The sequence below is a fragment of the Penicillium citrinum genome (genome assembly GCF_028827155.1).
Source record: "Penicillium citrinum strain IBT 23319 chromosome Unknown utg000006l:1.0-3011923.0:1.0-3012962.0, whole genome shotgun sequence".
NCBI lineage: Eukaryota > Fungi > Ascomycota > Eurotiomycetes > Eurotiales > Aspergillaceae > Penicillium > Penicillium citrinum.
The window spans coordinates 1,751,444-1,770,708 of record NW_026622691.1 but is presented as its reverse complement, the minus strand read 5'-3'; the positions used below and the strand labels follow the sequence as shown (position 1 = coordinate 1,770,708).

The window sequence follows — 19,265 nt, the reverse complement described above, 5'->3', positions numbered from 1 at the left end:
AAAGTCGCCCCGAGCTTTTCGCATTTGCGACCTTCAAAAAGTGGGCGGCGTTTAAAGGCCGGTGATATACACCATGTCGAAAGCAATCGTGAAGACTACTTTCGAGGCATCAAAGACCCTCCAGCCTATCTATACCGGTGGCAGTACCGCGCTCGATGCCACTGGGCGCATATTGCTGAGCTGTGTCGGTGAAGATGCGAATCTCGTTGACTTGGAGACAGGCGACCAGCTTGCTAGTCTTGAAGGAGTGAGTTGAAAAGATCTTTTGATCCCAGAAACTTGTGTGGCGCTGACCAAATATCCTTCTGTGCATAGGATGGCGAAATTATCACCAGTCTAGCACGTATGTCTACTTCCAAGGTGGCTTTCAATGTTACGAGACGCTGATAATTTTTCTAGTCACACCTTCTGCGTCGCATGCTATTGTCTGCTCACGTTCAATGTCTATGCGCATCTATGAACTTTCTTCTCTCGACTTTGACGACAAAACAACCCAAGCCATTGAGGCGAAACCCATCCGCACCCTCAAACCCCACACTTCGCCTGTTGTAACGACTGCAACTGACCGTACCGGCACTCTGTTGGCGACCGGTGCTGCTGATGGTTCTATCAAAGTTCACGATATCAAGGGCGGATTTGTTACACATACTTTCAACGACCGTGGTGTGATTTCAGCTCTCTGTTTCTTCGAGGTTGAGGTGACGGATAGCAATGCCAAGTCTTCCTCTAAGAAATCCAAGTCTAAGAGAGCGGCATCTGGTGATGATGACGAGGATATGGAAGATTCAGATTCTACCATTGGATTCCGCCTGGCTTCGGGTAGTGAGGAGGGCCGAGTCCGTGTCTTTGATCTACACAAGAAGAAGGCGGTTGCGTCGCTCGATTCTCACGTTTCATTGGTGAGAAGCCTGTCCTTTTCTGCCACAGAAAATGCATTGCTCTCAGCTTCTCGTGACAAGACAGTCATAATCCACGATGCTCGCACTTTCAAGCAACGTCGAATTATTCCTGCTTTGGAGTCTGTTGAGGCTGCTACTTTCATCGCAGACACTGGAGTGTGCGTTGTGGGTGGAGAGAACGGCAGGCTGAGAGCTTTTGATGTCAACCGCGGCAGTGAAATTACAGAGGAGCAAGAGGCAGGCGAGGAATTTGAGACAATCATTGCCATCCAGTACTCACCCGGCCTGCCATTTGTAATGAGCGTTCACGCAGACCAGACAATCCGTCTTCATTCTCTTGAGTCCTTGAAAGATTACAAGCCAGGATCAACTTTGGAGCCATTGACGATCACTCGACGCATATCAGGCAATGACGACGAAATCATTGATTGCGCTTTTGTTGGCCCTGATCGATCAATGCTTGCACTAGCCACCAACACGGAGAGCATCCGAATTGTATCTGTGGCGCCTTCCGCGGACCGACCTTCGGCTGATGGTGACGCCTTTTTCGGTGCCGATGTTGCATATTTGGATGGACATGAAGATATCATCATCGCAATGGATGTAGACTGGTCCGGTCACTGGCTTGTTACTGCTGGCAAGGACAACACTGCCAGACTTTACCGTCTTGATCCCAAGAACTCGTCTTTCACATGCTTTGCGGTCCTCACAGGTCACGCCGAATCCCTGGGTGCTATCGCGTTCCCACGCGCACCACCACCAGCTGGAAGCTCCGCATACAACGATCCGGTAAATCACCCACCGGCCTTCCTTGTCACCGGTTCTCAGGATAAAACAATCAAGAGATGGGATCTTGGGAAGTTGGCTCCTCTCAAGGACGACAAACCTCACAGCCCCAAAGCAGTATATACGAGAAAGGCTCACGAAAAAGATATCAACTCTATTGATATTGACTCTACATCTACTCTTTTTGCCTCAGCGTCCCAAGACCGCACGGTCAAGATCTTCGATGCCGAAGAAGGATCACCAATTGGTATCCTGCGTGGACACAAGCGTGGTGTGTGGGGAGTACGATTCTGCCCCAAGAACACTCCAGTCATCAATACAGAAGCGGGTACCAGCACAAGCAAAGGTATCATTGCTACTGGAAGTGGTGATAAGACCGTCAAGATCTGGAATTTGGCCGATTACAGCTGTCTTTTGACCTTGGAGTCTCACTCAAACTCCGTATTGAAGGTTATCTGGCTTCCGGCTCCGCTAGTATCCAAGCCGAAGGTTGATGACGATGACGAGGACGAGGAAGCTTCAGATCAGAAGAACAAGATCCAGACGCGGCCCCTGGTTGCATCAGCAGGTGCTGACGGACTGGTGAAGATCTGGGACGTGTGGACTGAGGAGGTCCAATGCACCTTGGATAACCACACTGACAGAGTCTGGGCACTTGCCACTCCCTACCCATCCGGCTCTCGCGCTGATTCCAAACCAACTTCCTCCAAAATCAACTCCACCCCTTACGCTCTCGTTTCTGGTTCCGCAGACGCCACAGTGACTTGCTGGACTGATACTACTTCCGCCACATATACCGCAGCCGTGAATGCCAATTCCGAGCGCATCGAACAGGACCAGCAACTTCAGAACTACATTCGTGCAGGAGCATACCGGGAAGCTATCACCCTCGCCCTCCAACTGAATCACCCTGGTCGTCTCCTCTCTCTATTCACTGCTGCCATTGATGCGGCCGATAACCCGGCTCTCTCAGATGAGGAGCGAGAGCGCGCTGCTGGCAGCTTGACGGGTAACCCGTCTATCGACGAGGTACTACAATCGTTGGATGCTACAAACTTGCGGACCCTGCTGCTCCGTCTTCGTGACTGGAACACCAACGCCCGTACGGCTCGAGTTTCGCAACGCATTCTCTTCGCTCTGTTCCGCTCATATCCAGCTTCTACCTTTGTGGAACTTGCTACGCAATCCGTTCGTGGAAAGAATGGTCGTGTTGCTGCAGGCCTGAAGGATATTTTGCAGGCTTTGGCGCTTTATACTGAGAGACATTATAAGCGTATTGAAGAGTTGACAGATGACAGTTACCTTGTTGAGTGGGTCCTTGGAGAGATGGACAATGGCGTTGGTCTTGGTGGATTGATGAGTTTGGATGAGCGTGATGTCAATGGCGAGGCTGAGCATGAAAAGGATGTTATTATGTTGGAGGCTTAGAAAAGCCTTGTATTTTGTGTATATTCATGGCGCTTTTGCTTTTTGGAATACTATGGGAGTGGGATCGGATAAAAGCCATCTACTTTCACGTTATAGATTCGAATTTCATGTCCATTATTCTCCATTATCAATTTTAGGAAAACTCTGTAGTACATCAATTTAACAAGCTGTTAGGGTATCTTTATTCGATAGCTTTTTCTAATCTTATATCGTCTTGGTTGGCTTAGTTTCTCGTAGCCAAGAGCACTTATACTCCACGAATTTAATCATCCCGCCGGCGGCGATCAGAATGACGGTCACGGTCACGATCATGTCGAGATGAATGAGACGAGCGGCTGCTATGGCCATCGTCTCGGTGTCGTCGAGACCGATCTCCGTCCCGATCATAGTCCCGGTCTTTACGATAATTCCTATCACTATCACGAGTTCGTCGACGATCCCGATCCGAGTCACGAGAAGACCTGTCATCCCTCCGGCGGTCATCATCTTCGTATCTAGAGCCTCTTGAAGAAGAGTTGCGTCCGGCAGAGCGACTGCGATCCCGGCGTGAAGACCCATGCCTGCGGTCAGAGCGGTCGTCGCTGTCATAGTCCCTTCGGCGGTAATCTCGATCACGGTCTTTATCGCGTCCACTCTTCTCTAGGTTTCGATCTCGTCTGTCACGCCAATCATCCTCAGTCTGGGATTTAGACTCTTTCTTTTTGATTGCCAATTCTTCCTCTGTGATGTACTCTCCAGTATTCTTGTTCCGCATAGTCACAGGCATATAGACACCCTCAGTGTTTCCATCTGCATTTTCTTCGCCTTGCTTTCTTGATGCTTTGCGCATAGCTGACTTACCCCATGCACCAAATTCCACTTCTGCACCCTTTCCAGAATCCTTTGCGCCGATACCGAGAAAGCCAGCCCGGCGTGGTGGAGCGCGAGGTTCGTTGGGCTTGTTTCCTTTTGCCGAAGGTCCATAATTACCTCGCCCGATAGACTGTCCATCTTTCCACCCCATTCCTCGAAGAAGCGCGGCGCCAAATTCTTCAACTGGTATAGCATTGTATTGGTCTAGCGTGGCAGATTCGGGTCGTGACTTCACGTCTGTCCGGAAAGAACTTGATTCGTCGTAAGGACCAGAAGCTTCGTCGTCCTCTTCCTGGCGAGACTTCGAAGCTTCGATGACCAAATCGGATCTCCGCTCCACTTCACCCGTGCTTTCTTTGATCAGAGCCTGTAAAGCAATCTGGTCGTCGGTGAGAGGCTTGTTTTCTTCGGTGGGTTTTGCGTCAGGTATATGCGGGTCCGTATCGCCATTTTGATCATTGTTCTCGCTATCCGTGGCTTTTTGAGCAAAACTTAAGCCGTAAGCCATGCTCGGTCCCTCCGTTTCCACGGCACCTGCTGAAGAGTCCTCTCCATTCTTTTGCGCTTCTTGCAAAGCTTGTACTTCGCGAGGAAGAAGGTTCTTCTTTCCCTTCTTTACATTGACACCAGGCCGATCACGCCAGTTATTTTTGCTGGTGACGGGAATCACGAGTGGCTTTTTCTCATTGCTCACAGCCTGTCCATCGATGGTAATCGCGCCACCGGTATGCGTATCGAAGCCAGATACTTCCTCATGAACAGGTTCCTTCTCATCTTCATCAGATGAGCCATCATCTCCTAGCTGGTGCGGACGGCGGGGAAGAGAGCGGCTTTTCTTTTCTGAAGCTTCAGGCCGACTGCGACTCGATTGGAAGCCAAATGTTGTTTTCGTAGAGGGTCCGTTGGACTTGGAAGAGAGGGAGAAAGACTTCGATTCCCTCGTATTAGGGTCTTCATGAGACTGCGACGAAGGCGGCATTTCGAAATGCACAATACCTCGGTGTATGCGTAGATGTGCCTTGAACTAAATCGAAGGTCGAAGTTGGAGATTTGCCTTTACTGCGCAGTTCGCAAGCGGGGCGGTGGCAAGGGCGGAGTTAAACGCGTCGTCCGTTGAGCAAGCCCTAAAAAGCCCATCGATTGGGATATTTCCGAGTGACCTTTTGCTTATTCCCCTATAGGAGGCCGATATGACAAAATTTTTACGGAAATATATATTTCAAATGATGGCATGGGTTATTTTGCTGCCTTGGGACAGGTGTTTAACATAATAACTATAGAAACTTTCTGGGGTTGGGACAGAAGTCATCGAGATGAATCCGTCATCCAAAGATTCAGAGATCTACCTACCGCAAAATACTACAATTAGAAACATGGGCGCAATGTTCTAGAATATGAGTGACTACAATTTCAAGAGAAAGTTAAGGGACAAAGATTCGAAACTAATCATACAATTCATGTTCGTCAATTCCTAGGGGTTTCAAACAGACCCAGAGTTTTAGCCATCCCACGAATAATACATGCCCAAAAAAAGAAACGTAGCACTGGTGATATGGGAGCCAGTGCTCTATCTGGTCCATTGGATTAAATGAACGCGGGAGATGCTTGGACATGAGGTGCAACGGGGCAACACACGCGGTAAGAGATTCGGAAAAGGCGAGGGGATCGAGGGAAGACATAGAGAAAAAGAAACGAAAAAGGGCAATCAAAAGCGCCGCCATCCCTTTCCATCAACGCAAGAACAGTCACAGGCAATAAATCAAAATAAGACGGGTAGAGTCAAAATATATACAGTCGAAGAAGAAGGTAGGTTAGAGGATTGAAGAAGGGAGACAGGAGTATATGGGATTAGGGGGGAGGGTCTAGCTGCTCGCTGTTTGAGCTGCAGGTGGATGTGGGCTCTTGCTAGAGGCCTGTACCGCTCCAGCTTGAGAGCTCCCACTGCGTTGAGTTTGGGGCGTCGCACTTCTGCTTGTCTGGGGTACGGCTCCGTTCATAGCTGGTGAGCTAGTGATATTGACGCGATTTTGCTGATTCGACTGCGGGACTCGCATCATCGGAGAGAACCCTTGGTTTTGAGGGACTTGCATGGCGGGGCCACCGTTAGGCACGCCGGGCTGCTGTGGCGTTGGGAAGTTACTATCCTGCGGGACGTGATGGTTGGCCTGGACATTGTTCATACCACCTGCGGCTGCGTTCATGGCCGCCTGCTGCGACATACGCTGCTGTTGGTACTGGTTAAGCCTTTCTGTGGCTAGTTTGCTCACTTGCTCCGGAGGCAGATTCGGATTGGCACGTTGAATTTGATTCTGGAAGGTGCTTATGGTCGGAACAACACCGCTAGATAGCCCGTTGGGCTGCCCCATGCGAGGAGACGGGGTGGACACTCCCTGTGGCGTTCCTCCGTGGAAAGATGGGCTCTGCATTCCACCCTGAGCCTGCATAGCCGCCATCATGGCAGGGTTATTCGGTGTACCGTTCACATTCGGCATGTTCAAGTTCGGGGAGTGGGATCCCTGCGGCCCAAACTGTTGATTATGGAAAGGCTGCTGTGTTTGATGAGCTTGGCCCTGTTGATGAGAGACCTGTTGCGGTTGGCGAGTTTGGGACTGTAATACACGCTGCTGTTCCTGAAGCCGGTTCGCTTCTCGAATAACCCGTGCATTGTCTGGTGATGCCTGCATTGGCATTCCAGGTCGGGGCTGCTGCATTTGGGTTTGAGGCATCATTTTCATCGCCATGGCGTTGGCTGGAAGCTGACCGTTTACTGGAGTCGCTCCGTTCGACATACCCTGCATAGCCTGTGCGCGGACGTGATTCACGCCAATACCTTGCGCCACACCAGCAGATACTCCGTTGGGAGTTCCATTGGCCATTCCCGGGTTACCAGAATTGGGTGGCAGGTTATTGGGAGATCGTCCTTGGTTGTTCATCAACTGTTGCTGTGCTTGCGGCCCTTGGGGTTGCGGCTGTTGCTGGTTGGGTAACTGTCCAGCGCGCTGAGCAGCAAGGTTTGCTCTTTGCTGGGCGATCATCTGTTGCCGATACTGCTCTTGTCGTTCCTGCAGCTTCATTTCTCGGTCGTATTTGAGGCGACTAAATTCGGCGGGTGACGATATGGGTGGCTTGGGCTGGTTCGCTTCATTCACCTTTCTAAGGGAGGCAAGGTGGGAAGCGTGTTGCTGCTTTTGAAGCATCGTCTCGCGTTTCTTCGCCAACTTACGCATGGCGTCAAGTAGGGCAAGATGGCGTGAAGATCGTCTCCTGTCCACCCGCAGAGGCTGGGTAGTGCGACGACGAATAGGCTGCTGAACTTGGCCATTATTAGCTTGCTGCTGTTGCTGTTGCTGAGCGGCTTGCTGTTGAGCCAACACTGTTCGTTGAGCCGTTTCGAGGCGCTGGTGGTAGGCCCGGAAATACTGAGTCTTTGACATTTCTGCAGGCAGGCCCTCCAGTCCTACCCATCGTTCAAAGCACTCCCAAGGCGTTCGCCGCTCGGCACCAGATGAAAACAGAGAAGGCGAGGTTAGACAACTAGAAATGAGTGACCAATTATAGGAATACTCCTTTACCAAGCGCCGAAGTTCATCATCCTCTGCAATGGTCCATTGTGAAGACTGTCGGGACTCAAAAAAGCCAACTGATGGCATAGGGTGTTCCGTCGGAGGGCGGAACGAGTGACCCGGATGAATTCGATCACGAATATGCTTATTCTCCGGTCTGAAGAGAGCCACATTGTCCTGCTCTGGCGGAAGTTCCAGGAGACGAGTTTCGAGGTCAGATCCATACTGAGAATAATCGTAACGACTGCGTTTGCGAGGACGTTCATCATCATAAATTCGAATCTTGGTCGAAGCGAATTTCGATACAGGCAGGATTTCGGTTTTCCAGATGGAGTCAGGTGGCTGCTTGAAGATAGGCTGTTGCGTTTCCGGGGAAATCCGCATTGGCTCATATATAGGAAGTTCTTCTAGCAGCTTTTCCGCCACTGGATTCATTTCAAGAGAGAAATTAAATTCGTCAGAGCCCAACGAAAATATGGCTGCTGGAGCAACGGTGTCACCAATGTCGTGCCTAGGTTCTTCATTGAAACCATCGCTGACCGACTCCTCTTCGGCAGAGGGAACCAAATCTGGGGTTGGATGAGACATAGGAAGGGTTTCATCACCTGCGTCTTCTGACGAGGCGATGCCTGCTTGAGCGTGATCCTGTGATACAGGTCTAGGCGACGGAATAGTGGCATTCACACGCAGCAGAGCCCGGTGTTCATCATTGCTGTTCACATATTCGGCGCACCAGTCAGCACAACTTTTCGCCGCAGCTATTTTCCATTTCCTTTCTTCGCGGAAATCCGTGCGCATCCACTTCATATGGTCCAAGAGGACATCAAGATGGGTACCCTGGCGAAGCGGTTCCACCGAGCGCTTCATCTGCCGCAACGGCCAACGATTGGCATTCTGGAGACCGTAGATACGTCGTAAAGTCCGACAATCCATCTGTTCCTGATATTCGAGCAGATGGTTTGAGGTACTCAACGTCTTATGGGCCGATGCCAAGAGGGTATTCAGGTTGGTTCCTCTTGGAGGAGCATATGCTCTGTTCAAAAAGAGTGTGAACAAATAGTCCTGCTCTTCGTTCAGCTTGGCAACGGCATCTCCAGACTCCGAACGCGTCAAGCTCGTTGGATCAGACTTGTCTTGTTGGGATGGAGTCTGTTTCGGGAAGACTACGGTCGAGACTCGTGTTCTCTCCTTTTCCCTATCCTTACGATCCTTGAACCGGATTCGGGCGACGCTATCAGGAGAAACATATTCACTCGTGCCACTGGTCTTTTCATGTGCATAGTTCCCTGATGCTTGCCCGAGGATTTCGGAAACGGACTTATGACGGATAGCGCCTGATGAAACTCGAGTCGTCATGCGCTCCGGGTGAGGTTGTTCTGGTTGAGTAGGTGGAATGGTGACGGGAGGTTTTGTTGCCGAGGATGTCTCAACATTTGCTGCATCAGAGGGTTGAATTTCTTCAAGAATGCGATCACTGGGAGAAGGCGCGTCCTTGGCCGCTACTGCTTTCTCTTCGGGAAGATTTGATGTGGCAGTCTCAGTGGCTGTGTCCTGATCAATATCCATTTGATCTTGCTCTTCGACGGGAGCCACGTTTTCTTTGACCACCTCATTTGCCAAAGGCCCGTTGGCCGCATTCACACCATTTGCAGTTGTTTGTTGTATTGATTGAGCTTCCTCCAGTCGCAACTGCTCATCCGGAGTTGATGGGACTAAGTTTGCATGAGGCATACTGCGGTTGTGTTTCGGGCTTGGACGGCCAATCTTTCCGGCATCGGATACTTCCTCTCCAGGACTTGTATCAGGCGAGCCAGCGACAGGTACGGGGGTATTGTTAGAGTAAGGGTCGATAGATGATGCAGGAGAAAGCGGTTGTTCGGGGTTGGATAGGCCTAGAGTGAGAGATGGTCGTGAATCAGGCCTCTTTCGCGTAACAGTATTGGATGTTGTTCCTAGAGACAGGGTAGAGCTTGTCGCTGCAGGTTTAGCCAGACCAGATGAGGCCTTGACCTCTGATCCATGGTGATCCTGGGAGCTGAGAGGGGTCTCAAGCGCGAATGCGCTCGTCTTAGAGTCGACGTCAGTGGACTGAGACAACGTAGTTGAAGCCGCTGCTTCGACCTCTTGCGCGACCTTTGAGTTGACTTGCGGTTCAGTTGATTCCGCCGGGTGAGTCGCACCCTTTGAAGTTGATGCGCCGACTGAGGATGCGGTTTCTGGACGAGTCGTGTCCGCAGCTCCCGACAAGGTGGACGCGGTCGGGGTTCGAGGGATCTGGAAGTCTACTGTCGGTGGTGGAGTGATACCAGCGACGGGCTGAATCTTTTGATCCGCTACTGCTGCAGAAGCGACAGCTTTTCGTCCAGGTGAAGATGCGCGCGTGTGGGTTGGAGAAGGTAGAGTGGTTTCGTCGAAGTAACGACCTCTGTATGACGGGTTAGCCAAGCGCAATTGGAGAAATATATTGATTTATATCGATTTTTGCTTTCGCAAGTAGCTGTGAAAATGGCTGGGGGAGATAAAAAGAAGAATGAACTCACTTGGCAAGGTCGTTGGCGTCGAGAAACGCCTGTTCCTTTTGGTTATATAAAGAGTCGGCGGTCGCGCCCTCAAAACCCACGGTCGCATAATACAACTCGGTCAGTTTTCGCTTTCGCGACAACAAACAGTTTCTAGGATACAGTTAGTGGATATTCTATCAAAACACGAGCAGGAGATTTCGAAACAATATTTTTTTGGTATTAATACTTACGCGATCTCATCGTTCTTAGACCGGAGAAGCTCGTCGCGGAGCATGAGGTCTAACTTGGGAACACAGCATCCGATTAACGCGGGAAAAAAGGGAGTGGATTGACCAGGGTCATTCAGATCGAACAAATCGCTGAAAAGGATGGAATCGGATATGGTTGTCGCGTGAAGCGATGGGAGGCAGGAAAGGGAGGACTTTTCTGTACGGGTTGGCACGGGAAAAAAGGGCGGCGGCCGGGAAGAGGATGGTTAATGGGAGGAGTGAATACCGTACGGTAATTACCTGGCCAAGATTTTTCTATGGTAGACAAAGTAAAAAAAAAAAACAAAAAGTAGGATGGAATTCACCAAGGAAATCAAACAAGGAAACAAGAGAGGCAAAAATAAATTTCTCCAGTCTATGGAAATAATATTGTTAGGTTTAATTTCGACAGAGCCTCTGGGGTTTGATAAATTGTATTTTGTGCACAACTCAGCTTGTGTTGCCAGCAAAGAATAGTCAGACGCGGCCGTAACGGTAATTCGCCCGCATTCTCCAAGGCCGCTTGCAAAATGTGCGCCTTCCTTATGAGGCAGTAATAGACACCACCTTTATCAGGCACTAAGTACAAGGTTCAGGCGCTTAGGTGTCAAGGCAATAAGGCTCCAATCCGTATCGATAGGAGCAAAAAATTCCAGTTAGATCACAGCTCAACTTTTTTTGCTCGGTCCTTCAATTCTATCATCTACATTTAATCATGGTCAAGCGCAAGAGAACCGATGCCCAAAAGGAGGGCAAGTCTACTGACAGCCCCTCCAAAACTGTCAAATCAGTTTCCTCACCGTCTTCAGCTCCCGATGCTGCTCTAACTATCCAAGTGGTGACGGGCTCCTACGAGCGAGTGTTGCATGGTTTTACGGCCGGTATCCCCACATCTGCATTGAGTACCAAGAGTGAATCAAAGAAAGATTCGACTCCCTCTGTCCAATGTGTCGATAGCTTCCTGTTTGAAGCCCATGGATCCGCAATTCGCTGCCTGGCACTCTCCCCGCTGCCCAAAGCCACCGACCAAAAACAGAATCAAAACGTGATCATGGCCAGTGGTGCGACAGATGAGCGCATCAATTTGTACTCTCTGTCGGCTGCCCCGCCTGCCGTGAATGATGACTACCCTTCGGTACCGACCTTGGCTGGTAACAAAATCCTCGAGAATCCGAACAATCGCGAGCTGGGATCCTTGTTGCACCACTCTGCTAGCATTTCGAGCTTGAGCTTCCCATCCCGCAGCAAGCTTCTCGCAGGTGCTGAAGATAACACTATTTCCGTCTCAAAAACTCGGGATTGGACTGTAGTGTCGACTATCAAGGCGCCGCGTCCCAAGGTCCAGGGCCGGCCAAGCGGTGATACAGCACCCCCGGGGGCTGAGCCCTCTGGAGTGAATCATTTCGCGGTTCACCCTTCCATGAAACTGATGCTAAGTGTTGGTCGGGGAGAAAAGTGCATGCGATTATGGAATTTGGTCACAGGCAAAAAGGCCGGTGTTTTGAACTTCAGCCGGGAGTTGCTGACAAGTGTGAGAGAAGGAAAGTGGAGTAGCGGAGAGGGTCGTCGTATCGCCTGGAACCCTGCTGGAGAAGAGTTCGCAGTTGCTTTCGAGTGGGGTGTCGTGGTATTCGGAGTTGTAAGGCACCGATCACCTATCTATATATATATACGTCTAGATGCTGACTACATACTTAACAGGACTCGGAGCCTAAGTGCAGAGCGCTTCCAGAGCCTCGAAGCAAGATTCATGAAATGAAATATGTTCCTCGATCTGCAGATAACGCTCAGGCTGATGACCTCCTGGCTGTGTCTACCGAAGATGGCCGCATCATTTTCTATTCGACTACTGAGCTACGACAAATGGAGGAAGATGAGGAGTCCAAGATTCCCCTAGCTACTCCGGTGGCTCAACTCGGTGGTAAACAGGCCGGTTACCCCGGGCGTATCAAAGACTTCGCCGTCCTGAGCCTCGAGGACCAAGCCAAGGAGATCCGCGATGGTTTCTTGGTTATTACAGGCAACAGCGAGGGAACAGTCCGTATTTGGAAGATTGATGCAAAGGACCTCGCTGTCACGAAAAAGTCTAAGAGTTCTAGCAAAGCCAAAGATACCGCCACTCGTCAAGTTGGAAGTCTCGTCAGCACCTATGAAACTGGCAACCGAATCACCTGTCTCGCTTCATTTATCATGTTGCCAGCGGAGGATCCATCAACCTTGTTCGACTCTGAGGAAGAAAGCGAGGAGGAGGATGGAGAAGAAGAGTCAGATAGCGACGAGAGTGACGAGTAAATTGTGGACTAGATACCCATTGTACTGTTAGACCAGGATGTATCCTTATGCCTAAAATTATGAAGAGAGTTAATATAGACTGTATTTGCATTGACGCGTCAACTCATTCCTGCAGCTATGCTTTGCTAGGAATACACTATACAAGTTTAACTACTAGTTAGTGAGTGAGCTAATACATGTTATGTAGTTGACTAGTTAACTAGTTATAACTAACCAGATGTAGTCCCATCTGGCCGTCAGGGCAAAAGATTTTCGATTTTCCCGGCAGACAATGACTCATGCACACCATACCACAAAAAGTTCCCATAAATGAATCAATAGCAACTTAGTAACAAAAACGAACTTAATTGAACAAAAATAATTGCAATGAATTGTGACCTCAAATTTCAAGTACATAGTCCTCTGTGTCCTGTAACTAAATCGAAAGCCAACTGGTCCAACACCGACACCGCCCGCTCGCTATCCACTACACAAAAACCCCCCCACCATACCATTCTTCCATTATCATATCGCCCGCAAATTTCGTCCGGCTCGACTCTCCGCCCTCCACTCACCTCCCATCGCCCTCCTCTCTTTTCGATAAACCCTTGAGACCGACGAAAAGCCGTTGCTGACGCGATCCAATATTCTTCTTCCAATATGGCTGCGAATGGAGACTTCTCGGACGAGGACCTCTCTCAGGCCGGATCCCCCGTTGTCGAGGCTCAGAATGGCCAGGATTTCGATGACCAGGAGCCCCTCGATCAGCCCAAGAAATCGGCCATGAAGAAGAGCGCTCCTGAACCTAAGCCCCAGCGCCCCGAGCTCCCACCCCAATCCGACCCTGCTACCTTGGATGTCTCAACTTTGACACCCTTGACACCTGAAGTCATTGCCCGTCAAGCCACAATCAACATCGGCACAATCGGTCACGTCGCTCACGGTACGTTCTCGATGAGACTGGCGTCTTTGTCTTGTGTTCGGCGGCATGAGTCTAATGTTCGATCTCTTTATAGGCAAGAGTACCGTCGTAAAAGCTATCTCCGGAGTCCAAACTGTGCGATTCAAGAACGAATTGGAGCGAAACATTACCATCAAGCTTGGTTACGCCAACGCCAAGATCTACAAGTGTGATAACCCTGCTTGCCCCCGTCCGACATGCTATAAGAGTTTCAGCAGTGATAAGGAAGTTGACCCTCCTTGTGAGCGCGAGGGTTGCGAGGGTCGCTACCGTCTGATGTACGTCCCCATTCTGTTAGATTGGATACGTGGGGATTGGCTGGTCTAATATTTTTTCTTACTAGGCGCCATGTTTCTTTCGTTGATTGCCCTGGTATGTTTGACCCATTTTTCTTGATAGAGCTACTGGACAGATTTACTAATACTTTGCTACAGGTCACGATATTCTCGCAAGTTCAACCTGTCTTCCAAATTTCGAAGATTTCCGCTAATACTTTCCAATAGATGAGCACTATGCTTTCAGGTGCCGCCGTCATGGACGCTGCCCTGCTCCTGATTGCCGGAAACGAAACCTGCCCCCAGCCTCAAACCTCCGAGCACTTGGCCGCTATCGAGATCATGAAGCTCAACCACATTGTCATTCTGCAGAACAAGGTCGACCTGATGCGCGAGGACAATGCTCTCCCAGCACTACCAATCAATCCTCAAGTTCATCCGTGGTACCGTCGCCGATGGCTCTCCCGTCATTCCTATCTCTGCCCAGCTGAAGTACAACATCGATGCTGTCAACGAGTACCTTACTTCTCACATTCCTGTTCCTGTCCGAACTTTCGACCAGGCTCCTCACATGATGGTTATCCGTTCCTTCGATGTTAACAAGCCCGGTGCTGAGATTGACGAGCTCAAGGGTGGTGTTGCTGGTGGTTCCATTCTCAGCGGTGTTCTTAAGCTCAACGACGAGATCGAGATCCGTCCCGGTCTGGTTACCAAGGATGAAAACGGCAAGATCCAATGCCGTCCCATTTTCTCCAGAATCGAGTCTCTCTTCGCCGAGACAAACACTCTCAACTACGCCATTCCTGGTGGTCTTATTGGTGTCGGTACCCGTATTGATCCCACTCTTTGCCGTGCCGATCGTCTGGTTGGTTTCGTTCTGGGACACCGCTCTAAGCTTCCTGCTATCTACACTGAGATTGAGGTCAACTACTTCCTGCTCCGTCGTCTGTTGGGTGTCAAGACTGCCGATGGCAAGCAGGCTAAGGTCGCCAAGCTGGCTAAGAACGAGGTTCTCATGGTCAACATTGGCTCAACTGCTACCGGTGCTAAGGTTGTGAACGTCAAGGCCGATGCCGCCAAGCTCAGTCTGACCAGCCCTGCCTGCACGGAAGTCGGTGAGAAGATTGCCATCTCCCGCAGAATTGACAAGCACTGTAAGTTATAACACCAAAAACCTGCTACATGACTAGTATCGGATATTAATTATTTTCTTCTAGGGCGTCTGATTGGTTGGGCTAACATCGTTCACGGTGTTACCCTCGAGCCAGTTCTGAACTAAAGTGTACTCTATTCAAAGAAAAAAAAAATCCATTCAAAGTTCAACAACCTAATGCTGCCTAGCTACCGTGCTGGAGCTTTAGTTTAAAACTACCCTCTTCATTCTACCGTTTTTCTGCCGCGCCCATCCCTCCCAAGAAAGAATTGAATTGATGCATGTTACTGATAACGAATATACCATCCATCATTATCAATTGTCCGCTATAGATGATAATATATAGCAATATCTAGATTTTCTAGAATACTTTCATCATTATAGACCACCCCTGGCCCTCTATAGTTCTGAGAAACTGTAGGTTTTCCTCATCAACAAAAGGTATACCCTGAGGTTTTGGGCGGTGTGCTTTACTTGGGGGGGCGGTAGTTGAGGACGATGGAGAGGTACAGCATGTAGTTTCAAACTAAACTCCCATCTAGGGTTTTGATATGGTAGATAGAAGGGCAGATAGAAAAGCAGAAAGATTGGTGGACCAAACTCATGTTGGATTGATGGTGCTGTAAATTTTGCTGCTGAATTGTTAGTGATCGAATATTGTCTAGAAAACGACTGCTGTCTGTCCAGCACGCGTCTGTTATAGAAACACTACTTTCTTCACTGCTGGCTATGGAATACCGAGATGACCATAAGGATTATTTTAGAACGATATCCCTGCCCCAGTCCATTCTTCGTCGTCTATATACTTATTGAGGCAGTTACCACTCGATAGCACCTTCCAGTATTAGCTAGCCATCAGAGGAAGCACTTTCCTTTAGGATTGTTATAGATTAGCACCTTCCTAGGTGCGAGCGCCACCCCATTCATAAGATATATTATTTCCCATAACGGAATGGATCACTTTCATTCGTCTCATCACCTGGCTTCATCTGTGGGAGCACCCTCGCTATTGCGATAGTATCTGGTTCCCGTCTATCGTAATGCTGATCATACATTCAGTATTCCATGCCGGTGAGTGCCCTCACAATTAGCACACAAATCCTTCCCTTGCATGTCTGTATGGTGATGTTGAGGCCGACGCTTTGCAGCGCAACGGCTCATTTCATTGCAAAGGTACAGGCGCTCTATGTGTCCATACTATTATGGACGAAGCGTTCTAGCTTGGATGGGGTCTAGTTCCGACAGGAACCATTACCGATGGGATTTGTTGCGTTAAATGAATCGAGGTTCTCTGACGACCAAGTCTCAATTTGGCTCACACTTCGCGATATACAATCACAAAAAGTTTCATAGTCATGACGAGTCGGGTGAGCGATGGCTTGACAATCACAGATTCCCTCGGGTTTTATAGAGGGGTGGTTCTCGCAAACCCTACGCTGTCTTGTCGGTGAATCCCCAGCCTCAGACACATCTCTGACTTATTGGACAGGAAAATGATGCAAGAGATGTGCTGGCATCCTAGGGTACGAGATTACATATCAAAGAGGAGGTGTTTTGCTTGCTGGGTTGTGTGTTCTAGGGAGTTGATTTTCAAGAGGTTCTCTATATTTTTTTTTACCCCCTTAAACTATTCATTGCGTGCCTAACTACATTCAAGACCTCTAAATTATTTACAAGAATTTAGGCCTTTTGGTTTACAAAGATATAGTACCTATAATAGTAGTTCTACCTAGAAATACCTAGTTGTAAGGTAGTAGAGCCCTGTCCACCAGGTGGTGGTTCAGCAGGGTGGGGGGAAACACCGGTATATATATAGAAAGTAAGTGAAGGGAAATAGACTGTAGTAAGAACATTCAAGGTTGAAGTGAAAACTATTTAAAATCTATCTCAAAGCGACAAAAACAATTTCATATGAAGTTTTTATCTTTACAATACCGAGATATCATCATCACATTTCTTTGACAAGCAATTTCACGTATGATGGATGAAAGAGACCCTGCAGTGATCGCCGGGCGGAGCTTTGTTGATCTGACTAAGGCGGACATCCGCCCAAATTAGTTAACACCTAAGTAGCTTCTTTGAACTTGACTCTCCCTTGACATTGTCGCGCGATCTACAATATGTGGATTCTTGAGGTGTGTTCCTTCAATTTCGTCATTAGTGACTATTTCTTCTGTCACTGCTGTAACTCTGGTTCTTTTTACTAAGTATTGGTCTCCAGCAACTCGCGCGTCTTCTTGACCGTCCGCTCTTCCCATGGAAGAACGTCCTCGTGGGGTTCTCCGTGGGCCAGTTCGTCCTGGAGGGTCTCCTAACTCTCCGTCAATACAAGGTGCTTCAGCGCACTAAGGCCCCCAAGGTTCTCGAGGGGGAGGTTACCCAGAAGGTCTACGATCAAAGCCAGGTAAGAGGATATCTGGTGGCATCCCGCGTATAATCTCTAACCCATTCTTCTATATATAGGCTTATGGTCGCGCAAAGGCCAAGTTCAGCATTCTTTCCGGTCTCTATGGTCAAATTCAAAACCTGGCATTCATCTATGGCGATGTTCTTCCCAAGCTCTGGAGTGTTAGCGGCTTGCTGCTAGCACAGTATCTCCCCGGTCGATTTCAAGGCGAAATCTCGCAGACTCTCGTGTTTGTATTCGGTTTCAACATTCTCAGCACAATCCTCTCGATTCCAGTCTCATACTATCAGACCTTCGTGCTTGAGGAGAAGTTCGGTTTCAATAAGCAGACATTCAAACTCTGGGTCACGGACATGCTCAAGGGTCAGATGCTGGGCGTGGTTCTTGGAACTCCCATTATCAGTGCCGTGCTCAAGATTGTTCAATTGACTGGCAACTCGTTCTTCTACTACTTGTGGCTCTTCGGTGTTTTCCTCCAGGTTTTCGCGATTACTATCTACCCAATTGTCATCCTTCCGCTGTTCAACAAGCTGTCCCCTCTTCAACCCGGTGAAATTAAGACTGGCGTTGAGAAGCTTGCCGAAAAGCTGAAGTTCCCTCTTTCCGAGCTGCATGTTATCGACGGCAGCAAGCGCAGTGCCCACTCCAACGCCTATTTCTACGGTCTCCCTTGGAAGAAGCATATCGTCATCTATGATACTCTGCTTGAGAAGAGTGAACCGCAAGAGGTTGTCGCTGTGCTGGGTCATGAACTTGGACACTGGAGTCTCAGCCACACCACCAAGCTCTTCGGTATCGCCCAGTTCCACATGTTCTACATCTTCGCCCTCTTCTCGGTCTTCGTCAACAACAAGTCTCTCTATCAATCCTTCGGTTTCATTAAGGAGCAGCCCATCATGATCGGTTTTCTTCTATTTTCCGATGCTCTTGCCCCTATGGACGCCATTGTGAAGCTGCTGATGAACATCCTGAGCCGCAAGTTTGAGTTTGAAGCCGGTAAGCCATTCCAAACATGCCTCACATCCTTGCACCCTGAAATACTGACGTTCTTTAGATGCTTTCGCCCAAGGCCTTGGGTTCTCCGACGAACTTGCTGCCTCTCTTCTTAAGCTGCAGATCCAGAACCTGAGCACCATGGATGCTGATTGGATGTATGCTAGCTACCATTACTCGCACCCAATTCTGACTGAGCGTCTTGCTGCTCTTGGCTGGAAGGGTGGAAAGGTCACCAGCTCCAAGGCCGAAGATAGCGAGAAACCCGTGAAGGCTGCTGATCGCGAGCTGTGAACAGGATCATATTGGTCATGGCTTGATGTCGACGATGCTCTATGAAAGTAAGAAGTGGTATAGAGTGAGAGGTGGCGTGACAGGGGGCTCGAGGAGCCAAGCTGAATGAAAATGCATGTCATGTCCTTACCTTTCGCCATATAAATATGGTGTCCAGTTGCGACATACATTATTTAGTCTGGACTCAAAATTCACATCTTTCCTCAATCATATTACTATCTTCTGCGGCGGCTATTCGACGCCCTCGAGTCTATAACACATTAATTGTGAGGTATCGAGTTCCTGAGTTGTTAGTAGTTGTAATTTGCGTTTCAGTGCTTCCAAAGGTTCATGGCTCGAGGCCCATACTCAGTGGTGGGACTTGTGTTTGAAACAGCAGTACCTTTACAGTACTTGTAGTGCATTCATGGATAATTCATATTTGATTTTCATCAGAGTATATACCGCAGTAGATGCTCTGAGACATCTAACTATATTTACATACCTCCAACCCCAAGAAACACTTTTGTCTAGATGTGAAACGCATGCTGCTATCCAGAAGCGAAAGCCTCGATAGGCTCCAGGTATAAGAAGAACATACTATCAAATTAGACAGTGAAGAAAATATCAAAGA

The 19,265-nt window shown here is 49.1% G+C and overlaps 6 protein-coding genes across 6 annotated transcripts; 4 read left to right on the top strand and 2 right to left on the bottom strand.

The window, feature by feature from the left end:
• Positions 1–73: 73 nt before the first annotated feature.
• Positions 74–3,113, top strand: N7469_007192 (U3 snoRNA-associated protein UTP13; the record flags this gene model as incomplete). Its single annotated transcript, XM_056646110.1, has 3 exons — positions 74–247; positions 316–343; positions 400–3,113. 3 exons carry the CDS (start codon positions 74–76, stop codon positions 3,111–3,113), a joined length of 2,916 nt encoding a protein of 971 aa, XP_056499551.1.
• Positions 3,114–3,375: 262 nt separating this feature from the next.
• Positions 3,376–4,944, bottom strand: spp2 (spliceosome ATPase-activating subunit SPP2; the record flags this gene model as incomplete). Its single annotated transcript, XM_056646109.1, has 1 exon — positions 3,376–4,944. One exon carries the CDS (start codon positions 4,942–4,944, stop codon positions 3,376–3,378), a length of 1,569 nt encoding a protein of 522 aa, XP_056499550.1.
• Positions 4,945–5,827: 883 nt separating this feature from the next.
• eaf1 (MYB and HSA domain protein) lies at positions 5,828–10,413 on the bottom strand (the record flags this gene model as incomplete). The annotated part of the gene is made up of 3 exons (XM_056646108.1): positions 10,281–10,413; positions 10,069–10,200; positions 5,828–9,953 (listed from the first exon to the last, which is right to left on the bottom strand). The coding sequence occupies exons 1-3, from the start codon at positions 10,322–10,324 to the stop codon at positions 5,828–5,830; spliced, it is 4,302 nt and encodes a 1,433-aa protein (XP_056499549.1). The 5' UTR covers positions 10,325–10,413.
• Positions 10,414–11,013: 600 nt separating this feature from the next.
• Positions 11,014–12,590, top strand: N7469_007189 (putative 60S ribosome biogenesis protein Mak11; the record flags this gene model as incomplete). The annotated part of the gene is made up of 2 exons (XM_056646107.1): positions 11,014–11,937; positions 12,000–12,590. 2 exons carry the CDS (start codon positions 11,014–11,016, stop codon positions 12,588–12,590), a joined length of 1,515 nt encoding a protein of 504 aa, XP_056499548.1.
• A 639-nt stretch (positions 12,591–13,229) lies between these two features.
• On the top strand, positions 13,230–15,084 carry N7469_007188 (translation initiation factor eIF2 subunit gamma; the record flags this gene model as incomplete). The annotated part of the gene is made up of 7 exons (XM_056646106.1): positions 13,230–13,512; positions 13,586–13,808; positions 13,874–13,902; positions 13,965–13,978; positions 14,034–14,165; positions 14,218–14,959; positions 15,023–15,084. The coding sequence occupies 7 exons, from the start codon at positions 13,230–13,232 to the stop codon at positions 15,082–15,084; spliced, it is 1,485 nt and encodes a 494-aa protein (XP_056499547.1).
• Positions 15,085–17,078: 1,994 nt separating this feature from the next.
• Positions 17,079–18,652, top strand: N7469_007187 (zinc metalloprotease; the record flags this gene model as incomplete). The annotated part of the gene is made up of 4 exons (XM_056646105.1): positions 17,079–17,093; positions 17,180–17,362; positions 17,422–18,361; positions 18,420–18,652. 4 exons carry the CDS (start codon positions 17,079–17,081, stop codon positions 18,650–18,652), a joined length of 1,371 nt encoding a protein of 456 aa, XP_056499546.1.
• Between the last annotated feature and the right edge of the window lie 613 nt (positions 18,653–19,265).